An 11585-nucleotide genomic window follows, 5' to 3' on the forward strand; every position below is an offset into this window, starting at 1 on the left:
ATAACAATGGTTTATTCTGTAGACTGCCAAAAAAATACAGCTTAAATTTTGACCTTAAAATGTTTTTTAAAAAATAAAAAAATGCTTTTATTCTAGCTGAAGTAAAACAAATAAGACTTTCTCCAGAAAATAAAATATTATCAGACATACTGTGCAAATTTCCTTGCTCTATTAAACATCATATGTGAAATATTTAAAAAGTGAAAGAAAAATTCAATTATTCTGACTTCTCTTGTAGATATTTTCTATATTTTCTAGAATATACCTGTAAATAAGAATTTAATCCTGGAAAGACACGATAGAGGGCTATATTTATAAATCACATTTCTTTAAAATACTTTTATAAAGAGTTTTGCTCAAAATAAAGAAATAAATAAACATGGCTACCACACAGTTTTATTTTTAAATGCAAGGATGATACAACACATGCTTCACCATGCTTAAAATATCTTTCAAAATTTAATGAAATAAAAAGAAGGATGACACATTTGTTGAAAGTGCAAATACAACAATAAAAGTAAAGTTTGTAGACAAACTTTATGGTTGCTTGAGAGAGCCTAGCCTGACAGTTCGATCATTCATTCATTTTCTTTTTGGTTTAGTCCCTTTATTAATCTGGGGCTGCCACAGCGGAATGAACTGCCAACTTTTCCAGCATGTGTTTTACGCATCGGATGCTCTTCCAGCTGCTACCTAACACTGGGAAACACCCATACACTCTTGTATTCACACACATACAGTACACTACGGCCAAACTGAAGCACTCGGAGGAAACCCACACAAACACGGAGAGAACATGCAAACTCGACACAGAAATGCCAACTGACCCAGCTGGGTCTTAAACCAGCGCCCTACTTGCTGTGTGGCAACCATGCTACCCACTGCACCACTGTGATGCCTGTGGAAAAGTTTAAAGTAGTTATAAAGTTTAAATAATTGAAGTCGTTTTTAAGAAGTTTGAAACAGTTGGCAGAGATATTGCTAGGCGGTTGTTAAAGCATTGGTAGGGTTTTTTGAGAGGTTGCTAAGGTGTTTCTAGGCAGTTGCTAAGGTGTTCTGACTGGTTGCTGAGGCATTGCTAGGCACCCACATAGCAAAATTTCTCTGGCCCAGCTCTGGCCCACACAATCAGGTTTTGCTTGGCCCACATGCCGCAGTGAATTACGGTACATGACTGCACCAAATCTGGCTTCCAGACAAGGGCCAAACACGGACCATATCTGGGCCAAGTCTCAGCCAAGTTAATAACTCATAACTGGGCCTGAACTGGGCCAGATAGGTTGGTGTGTCACGATTACAATGAAATTGATAAACCCATGGAGTGATGCGCTTTAGGCACACTATGGGCACGCTTTTTCTCAGTGACCTGATTGGTAGAATTTTTTTTCTTTACTCAAAAATGATTTTAGCGTATTTTAAATGTGGGTCAAGACTGGCCAAACTCACATGGCCCACTTAACAAATTTTTAAATCTGGGCCAAATACTACGTGTTTCATCTGGCCCAAATCTTGTGTGCCGCCTTAAAGACGGTGCCACCTCTGCCAAACCCGGGCCATGTTTGGCCCACATGCTGTATGCCAGTGCCGGATGAATGCCTGCTGTGCCAGCTTTATGCCAAATCTGGGCCAGAATTCTTTGCTACGAGGGCAGTTGCTAGAGTGTTCTGAGTGGTTGCTAAGGCGTTGCTAGGGTGTTCTGAGTGTTTGCTAGGCAGGCGTTAAGGCATTGCTAGGATGTTCTAGGTGTTAAAGTGGTTGCTAGGGTGTTTTGAGTGGTTACTAAGATAAGTTGCTACGATGTTTTATGTGGTTGCTAAGGTGTTGCTGGGCATGTTTCTTGTATAAACTAGCCTGTTATTAGCATGATGCTAGCATGTTTTTGTATAAACTAGCATGTTGTTAGCATGATTTTAGTATGAATAGTATGTTGTTATAATGTTTGTTAGTATGTTTCTATATGAATTAGTATGTCGTTAGTATGTTTCTAGTATGGACTAGTATATTGCTAGTATGAATTGGTATGTTGTTATATGTTCAATGTAAAGTCAGTGGCACTTTTTCTTTACAATGAAAGTCATTGAGACAGTTGCTGGGGTGTCAAAAATCGGTTGCTAAGGTGTGGCTAGTAAGTTGAAAGGTCATCAGGGATTGGCAGATTGGTAGTTAAATGAGCCCAACCTTAAGTCTGTATGACAGTCTGGTGCAAAGTTATAAGGTCACAAAGTTTGGTCCAATGTTAATACCTGCCAACATTTGGTTTATAAAATCCGGGAAACCGGGGGGTTGTTGCGGTCGAAGGGGGGGGGGTTGGTTGGTGCAGAGCGTTGTGCTGCGTGCGAACTGAAGAGTGGGGAGCGGGTGTATGAAGATGGATGCACCTTGGGTTTGGTGTGCATGGGGACTGTACCAAAATGCTGGGAGACAGAAAAAAAAACGGGAGATGGGTCTGAAATACGAGAGACTTGCGGGAAAAACAGTGTTGACAGGTATGAGTTAATGGGACTTTTCAGAATTTTCTTGGCCAGTTTTTGGAAAACCGTAAGTCGGATCAGATGGAAAAGATATAGCACCTCGAGTCAGACAAGTTTGGAGGTTTAGAGTTTGGTTTATAAAGCTTGAATGGTTTAGAAGGAGATGCATATAGAAATTGGTCTCAAAAGAAGACGGAAGAAGGATAAGTTTATGTAGTATAACAGTATGTTGGCTTTCTCAAGCCACCATAATGAAAGGAAAATGTTATACAAAACTTATGGAATCAAAACATACAACAGTCACATTAAAATGTGTAAATAATCATAAAAAAGTCAAATTTTGTTAACTTTTTTCCATTTAAAAATGCATAATAATCTACTCTAAAGCAATTTATTGTTTTGGCTGTAAAAGTTCATTAATCCTATTTATTAACTAATTAATCCCGAAATAAAACATAACAAAAAAAAAACAGGCTTAATTCATAAAGTACACAGATCTGCATGCTAACTGAATCATGCTAAGATCATGCAGCAGCCCATAGGATAGAAATGCTACTTCCGGCATCATAGGCAATTTGATTAATGCGCCCCCTCACACAATCCACTGTAGCAAAGATTACAGTGCCATTAAGCACCTGAAACGATACCCTCAGTCCCACACTTGCCCACAAACTTCCTTCTGGCATTTGCCCACCGATTTGTTGAGCTACAGGAGCTGGTTGAACCCCCTGAGACCCGTTCTGCTGAAGCAAGGTGAGTTTAATTAAACTGCAAGAATGGATAAGCCGGAGATCTAAGGCCACGCTAGCTGTCCCAGCTTCCCGAAAGATGAAGTCTCTGTGATCTTTGGTTCCAGCAAGTGCGACCTGTTTAACTGATGTAGTCGTCTGATGGAAGAACAAGGCCTTATTCCTAACTGCACCTGTAGGAAGACCTTTCCTCGACACAGAAGCCGACAAGGCTGTGGACATCGAAGAAGGGATCCAAAGAAGACTGAGAATGCTAATCCCAGAGTCATCGCCGAAGTAGCGAACGTTGCACTGTGTAGGCGCGAGGATCTCGAAGGTGAGCATATCTCCAGAATCCACAGTGGTGGCAGCTGACAGAGATATGGATGTGTCTCTGTAGTGAACGCCAGGCTTGAATGCACGAGTCAGCTCAGCACTGCTCCCGTTGCGGTTCAGGTATGCAAGTAAGTAGAAACCCTCTGAGATGCAGGCTTGACCCATGGAGTACAATGCTTGCTGAAGGACAAACTTCACAGTGCCACTTTCCCTGAAGCGGACACCACGATTGTCATGAGTCAGGCTGACCACATAGGGGTCAGAGATGGATGACGTCCGGAAGGCAGGACGGTAGTTGGTGTGGTAATGTGCAGAGGCAACGGCCTGGGCAGTCATAGCCACTGCACCCGTGTCATGGGACAACCAGAGCAGACTGAAAGGTGACAATAGGCTGCCCTGCAGGTGGACGTCATCATTGTTTTGGCTACACTGGTTGGTGGCACTCTTGAGTGAAAGGTAAAGTATGTGTCCCGGCTCCACGGCCGTGGCTCCACTCACACTGGCACTTTGGAGAGACCTGGTGTCCCGCTGCTCCAAACGCATACCACTCAAATCCCGACCTCCATCTTCACTGGCATTCAATCGTAAACACGCTTGAACAAAGCTGCGGCAGCCATGTTTTAAAGCAAGGTTATGGTCAACCCAAACAAGACCATGCTGGTATAGGACTATCCAACCATCCGTGCAGGAAAGAAGGCGTCCATCGCTGTTGCCACGGATGTGAAGTTGCTTATCAGTAAGCTCACTACCCTTAGGAAGGTCGACACTTCCTGACCAGGACAGAGAGAGTTTGCTTTCGGATGGGTTGGCACACACTGCATCACTCACCGCTGAGCATGGGGATATCATTGGCTGAGAATCACATTCTGTACAAGCTTGACACTCCTCCATCTCAGAGTTGTAAAAATAAGAGTGGCCACAAATCCCAGCAGCTGCTAGTCTCTCCGACATGTCGGAGCATCGAAACCCTCCTAAAACAATGAACAATGCTTAATTTCTTGGAAAGTAAATCTGGTAAAATTCTTGAGAAGTCTGGAGGCCAACTTACCTGGAGTGTTGAGGCACTGGTTGTGTTCTTTACAAAGGTTTGGTATCTCTAGGCATTCGTCTCTGTCCTGTTGGACAATTATAATTGTTATCATGTATCTGTTAAAATATTAGTTCACCCCAACAAAATCATATCAATTACTAACCCTCATGCTGTATTAACCCCCCAAGACCTTTGGAACACAAGTTAGGACATTTTATATGAAATTCAAGAGCTCCCTCGTCCTCTAGAAGGACTAGAAAGGTAGCAAACTACATCATCACCATAACAGACAATTTGTTTTTAGTGGTTCGATCAGAATATTATCAAGCTATGACTTTTGATGGCATATTGTCTTCTGCTTTAAGGATGTTTGCTGGTATTTCTCTGGGACCATTGCTGTCTATACAGAATGACGGCGCTCTCAGATTTAATCTGATGAATCTTCAATTGTTTTCTGAAGACGAACAAAGGTCTCGAGTGTTTGTTATAACATGATGGTGAGTTATTACTAACTTTTTTAACATTTTGGGTGAGCTAACACTTTAATATGACAAACTCTGTTTACACTTGCTATAGAGTGGAGGAACTATGACGTCAATTTGTATGCAAAAACCCGGAAGCGAGTAAGCATTTTAGCAGTTCCGGTTCCCTCGTCCCAAAGTCAATGGGTTTTTTCAATGGGGTTTCAGTAAAATCACTTAAATAAGGTTTGTGGCTAACAAACTCAAAATACTTTCACGTTTTGTTCTACGACATAAAACACATCAGTTACAGCACACTCTTGAATTTTTAAATTGGTTATACTTCTTTAAAAAGACGGTTGCTATCAAGTTGCTAATTAGGACTACAGGCGGTGTCGGAGACATTATACGTCATAGAGTTGATCTGGTCTGGAGCGCAGCTCACTTGTGATGGGCATTTGGATTTGTCTGTTATTTAGGTATTTTCATGAATAGTATTTCATAGTTTGTAGTATATTTCTAATTAGAATTGGAATTCAGATTGTGTGCAGACAATTCCTTCACTTGTAAAGGCTGTCGAGATTAATTTGTTGATCTTTTATTTTAATAAACAATATTATGAAGATACTGCTTACTAGTGCAGCCTGTCTCTTTCCTGCTCTCAGTAATGCAAACGTATGAATAAATATGTAAAAATACATGCATGTCGGGTTTTTCTTCTTCATCTGAACACATTTAACTCGGTCATAACAGCAATATTTACACTTCGTAAAATGTACAGCATATGTGACTGTATGGGCTGCTTTTCAGTGTATTTCGTGACAAAAAAGGAATATTGAATGTTGCTCTGTGTCCATGATGGAACTTGCAGGCATTTGATAGACTTGTCCCTCACGCCTCATTTCTGTCGTCTGTTAAGGTAAGCAGGCTATATGCACGCGAGTGATACACTTATTTAAATATGTCTTATGATAATACTATGTAGGCAGATTTATACAAACAGTTTTCAAACTTTTAGAACAACCGTAAAGCAAAACAGATGTATTTCCCACGTAAAAACGATCCAAAAGGCACATAGGTCTGTGTTTTTGCGTATTTATTTTTTTATAATATATACCATGGATTATAATGTTATAAACATAGAGATTAACTCTTTGTCATGGACATTATTTCTAAAAAATAAGCTTGAAAAGTTGCCTGTAGCAGGGTGGTGCTGACGTCACAGGCGAGCGCTCCGAGAGCAGTGTAGTGCGTTTGTAGCCTAATGTTAGCTTTTCAGTTCTTGCGTTTGTATTTAAAATCCAAAAGTGCTTAAAGTTGTATTTTCGTGTGAGGATTATCCGGCTGGACAAAACGTGTAAGTGTCATGAACAGTGTTTGAACACAGAGCTTATTATTTGCAATCTTTGAAAAGCCTATGGGAAAATTCCCACGAGGGAACCAGTTTTATGCTAGCAGCCGATTAGCCTACAAAGTGACTTCATAGTTCCTCCACTCTATTAAGAGGCATTCTTAAAATGGTCACCACTAAATACACTTGCCTAAATAGGGTAAAAAATGTTTGTGCTTGTTCACTTCCATAATTGCTGAAATGCTGAAAAGCATTCAAACTGCCATTAAAGACCACGTCTTGAACAAGCATGTAATTGTTATAAAAGGTGTCGTGAGGAAGTACACCAAAACAAGGTATGTTACTTTGTTGCACTGAGCCTAAAGACACAGATGCAAGCAAAATCATAGTTGCTATGCAAATCCCCTTCATTTCCTTGCTCTTTCCGCTCAACTAATACTAGGGTTGCTTTCACACCTGTGTATCGATTAATTTGTTCCGAAACAGGGATTAAAATAGTTACAGTGTTGCTCTTTGTTCTTGGTGTGGTTCGCTTTCACACAGCAAAGTTTCTAAACGGACCAAACGAGCTAAACCGAGTCACGTGCGAGTAAACTCTCCTCACATTGGTCAGAGTGTCACGGTCTATTTTGCAGAGTCCCGCTCAGCTGCCATGCATCCTTATTTTAATTTATGAGGATGAGCAATAATACATTATAAGCGAAAAGCTGCGCTTTCATTTTGATTGGTGACACCCTCAGACGTTGTCTCCAAATATAAATCAGAACCCTACTAAAAAAAACAGCTTAAACCAGCCTAGGTTGGTTGGCTGGTTTAAGCTGGTCGACCAGGCTGGTTTTAGAGGGGTTTTGGCCATTTCCAGCCTGGTCTTAGCTGGTCAGGCTGGGAGATGACCAGCTAACACCAGCTTAACCAGCCTAGCCAGGCTGGGAGCCCAGCCCAAACCAGCTATGTCCAGCTTAAACCAGGCTGGTCAAGCTGGTTTTAGCTGGATTTGGCAGGTCATTTTCCAGCCTGACCAGCTAAGACCAGGCTGGAAATGACTGGAAACCAGCCTGGAAATGGCCAAAACCCCTCTAAAACCAGCCTGGTCGACCAGCTTAAACCAGTCAACCAGCCTAGGCTGGTTTAAGCTTGATTTTCAGCAGGGAAGTAAGACTTTCTCATAAAGAGCAGTTGGCTTATGCATTATAGGCTTTACATTATAGAGAGAAATAACAGTGTGCAAGAGTCCAGTTCGGTCAATTTTCCTAACGGATAAACAGCTCTCGGTAATAGTTAACATGCTTTCACTTTCATATTTTTTTCGTATGATCTCTTCATATAGCCATATACATGCCTATGACATATCCATGATACACTGTGTATAGCCAGGCTCGGATCACAACAACTGGCTTTCTCACAACAATCGATCCGCTCCAGAGTTCATTTCAATCGAGCCGAGACCACCTCATTTAGGCGATCTCGGACCGTTTGATTTGGCGCGGATCCGAGCGTGATTGCTGGATTCACATATGCCAAACAAACCGCGCTAACTGGGCAAACGAGACAGGTTCTGAAACAAAAGTCTAGGTGTGAAAGCACCCTAAGTGGAAAAGAGGTCATAGTTTGTTTACAAGCTTTGACAGTCACTTTAAAGCAATTCAGTTATGTGTTAGCATTACTCGCACCCAATGTACTGGGTTGCAATTAGTCTCTATGAACAAAATGACCCCAGTGTTACAACTAAACAAATGAAAGGGTACCTGGCAGATCCTATCAGAATGAGTTGAACACTGAGCAACCAGAAAGAATCCTGGAGGGCAAACGGTGCATCTCTCACAACGGGGCTTCTCAGCGCTGAAGTCACAATACTCATCTGTTTGGCAGGATCCACATCCAATAAGAGGTCTGTCAGCATCCGTAACACTAGCATCCATGTTCATCTTATGCATTGTGAAGGCTTCTTGAGAATAGGTCCTAACCTGAGATTGGAGACCTTCCAAATGACTCTCAATGCCTCCTTGTGGGCTTACTACAGTCAACTGTTTGACACTGTCAAGAAGAAGGCTGTATTGAGTCTTGACTTCATCCATCTTGTCAAACATGATCCGTTGTTGGTCCAGTATTTCTCTTTGGTGGGCTAGAAGAGCACTTTGCTGTTCTCTCAGCGCGCTCTGGATTTGTTTAACCTCCTCTTGCTGCCCATGCAGCTGTGCAACCAGTTTATCCTGACCCTTTGCCAAGTGCAAATGCAGCACTAAAGCATCTTCAGAATTGACCTCATTTGTGCCTGTTCAAAATTAAGAAAAAGCATGACTTTTTTAGATCAAATAAAGTAGGAATGCACGATATGCAGTTGAAGTCAAAATTATTAACCTCCCTTTTATTTTTATTTAAATTTTTTAACATTTCCCAAATGTTTAACAGAGCAAGGAAATGCTCACAGTATGTCTGATAGTATTTTTTCCTCTGGAGAAAGTTTTATTTGTTGTATTTAGGCTAGAATGAAAACAGTTTTAATTTTTTTGAAAACCATTTTATGGTCAAAATTATTAGCCCCTTAAGTATTATTTCGATAGTCTACAGAACAAACCATCGTTATACAGCGTCATCATGGCGAAGATAAAACAAATCAGCTATAAGAAATGTGTTATTAAAATTATTATGTTCAGAAATGTGTTGAAGAAACCTTCTCTCTGGAAAACAGAAATCGGGGAAAAAATAAACAGGGCTAATAATTCAGAGGGTCTAATAATTCTGACTTCAACTGTATATCGGCAGTCATATCAATATCAGCTGAAGCATTTTTCGATTTATTTGTTATGTTATTGTTATCAGTCTGATAACAAAATTAGACTGTTATCTTTATGGAGATCAATTATCACTAGAACCCCATTCATATGCTTTCTACCTGGCACTATTTTAAATTATTTTACCATTATTTTGATTTTGGTTTATGATTAGTGAATTGGTTAATTTATATAGGTTTTTTTTTTTAAATTCAGGCAATATATTTTATTTTTAAGGCAAAGTTGACCATAAAAGAGAATAGTTTATTAATAAAGTTCAGATATCAGTTCAATCTTTTCTAGTTATGATTTTAAAATAAATATAATATAATATTGCCTAATATATCAGCCTCCAAAGAGTTATCAGTAAGTTAAACAGAATCTGCAGACCTTTTTTGCTATTTTAACGCACCCAGCAGGCGCACAAAGTCATAAGATGATAATATTAGGTTAGAGTTAGTTCGTGATGCCAGGTGACTAAAATTCAATGTTTAGCCAGCATCTAAAGAAAACGTTATTTTGATGTCCAATGACGACAACAAATTGATATTTGGTTGATTTTAGGTTTAGTTGGAAAGTGAACAAAATCCAAAGTCGAGCCAACATCTAAAACCAACGTCATATTGACATTCATTCATCAGGTATGGCAACCAAAATCTAACGTCTGATAGACGTCATAGTGGTAGCGTCCACACAATGTAAAAGCTGTAACATCATTATTAAATTGTTTTTAAGTTTCATTAAAAAGTGACCAAATTCAACGTCTGACCAATTTTGGTTCTGACGTCAACCTGATGTTCATTTCTACCCAAAATGCTACGTCCCCACAACATTGGGGTGCAACTTCAATCTGATGTCATGTGTCTGCTAGGCAGAATATTGTGAAAAAAAATGCTGAAAAAAGATTTATACTGACTTTTTACCTACTGAAATCAGAAAATATTACTTTACAAACTGTATTGCAGCGAATCCCGGCCCACAAGGGGGCCTCACCCAGATCTGTGGGGGGTTGTGTCATATTTTAAAAACTTCTCACTATTTCACCTTCAGCAGCAAATAGTAATGACTCTTGCATACTGGACCCAAGTAAGGAAGCTCCAAACATTTTAGGTCGCAACGCTAGCAATACTGGAAACACGAAATGCAGGAAATACCAAGATAGTTACCTGAACTATGATTTTATTCCGTTTTCACAAAGCAAAGAGTCCCTGACCCAGCCACAGAGCATTATCTGCAAGTTCTTGCTAACGAAAGCATAAGGCCATCCATATTAATAAGACACTTGCGGACGACTCATCCCCAATACAGCAGGGTGGACTCAATACAAATGGCCTACTGATGATTTGCCTTTAGATTTTGTATTAGGCAATAATTTGTGCATAAACATATCTAGATATAGTAATAAAGGTAACACTTTACAATAAGGTTCATTAGTTAATGCATTTACTAACATGAACTAATCATAAACAACACATGTACAGCATTTATTAATCATAATTGAACCTTTACTAATGCATTACTAACATCCTAGTCTATGCTTGTTAGCATTAGTTAACGCACCATGAGTTAACATAAACTAACAACTGTATTTTCATTAACTAACATTTACTAACATGAACAAACACTGTAGTCGATGTATTGTTCATTGTTTGTTTATGTTAGTAAATGCATTAATTGACATTAACTAATGAACCTTATTGTAAAGTGTGACCGTAATAAACATTGATATAATAGTAAAGTTTGAAAACAACTTCTTTTGTCATACTTACTGCAAACCTATATGATTGATGATATTATTAAATGTAAAGAGGGGCTTTACAATATTTTCCAGGGATAAAGAGAGTCCTAGTAAAAAAAAAAGGTTGGTAACCCTTGCTGTATTGTATATAAATCATATAAACATTTGCATATTATTCAATAATATTACTGACATTAATATAAAAACTGAATAAATATATATTTACACACATTTACACGAGTAAATAAATAGACTCAATAAAGAGCTAAAAAATATCTGCCGATATCTGTTTGGGTCAAGTTAGCTGTATATCGGTATCAGTCAAAAATTCTAAGATCGGTATTAATCAGAAATGACAAATAATCCATACTCATATATGAGTCACATTTGCTTTTCTGTGAAATTGACATGTGTTTACAAGCTGCCTGAATAAATAGGCAACAATCCAACATGCAACCGATTCTCCTTGGTCTTGACTGCATTACAGAAAAACAATACTGAATCAGTCACAGAAAATAAAAACATAAGAATCATTTAATGACTTGATTACCTGGCTTAATGTCGCATGTTAACTGAATCCCAGATGATGGACCCCCTTGAGTCCCCAACTCCGGAAATTCCACCGATACTTGCTCGGCTCTGTCCTGCATATGGACAAAAGACAGTCTGCTCCTTCCAGCATCTGACCCTGTGCTGCAG

General features: G+C 39.4%; 1 protein-coding gene across 1 annotated transcript in view; it reads right to left on the reverse strand.

The window, feature by feature from the left end:
* Positions 1–378: 378 nt before the first annotated feature.
* Positions 379–11585, reverse strand: part of si:ch211-252f13.5 — an 11797-nt gene continuing 590 nt past the window's right edge. Inside the window, exons 1-4 of the mRNA XM_005171187.6 lie at positions 11437–11585; positions 8123–8649; positions 4584–4650; positions 379–4506 (exon numbers count right to left, since the gene is read on the reverse strand). The exon at positions 11437–11585 is cut by the window's right edge and continues 590 nt beyond it. Coding sequence (XP_005171244.1) covers positions 2996–4506; positions 4584–4650; positions 8123–8649; positions 11437–11585 — 2254 coding nt within the window. The 3' untranslated portion in view covers positions 379–2995. The remainder of the gene's footprint in view (positions 4507–4583; positions 4651–8122; positions 8650–11436) is intronic.

The sequence above is a fragment of the Danio rerio genome, chromosome 2 (assembly GCF_049306965.1).
Source record: "Danio rerio strain Tuebingen ecotype United States chromosome 2, GRCz12tu, whole genome shotgun sequence".
NCBI lineage: Eukaryota > Metazoa > Chordata > Actinopteri > Cypriniformes > Danionidae > Danio > Danio rerio.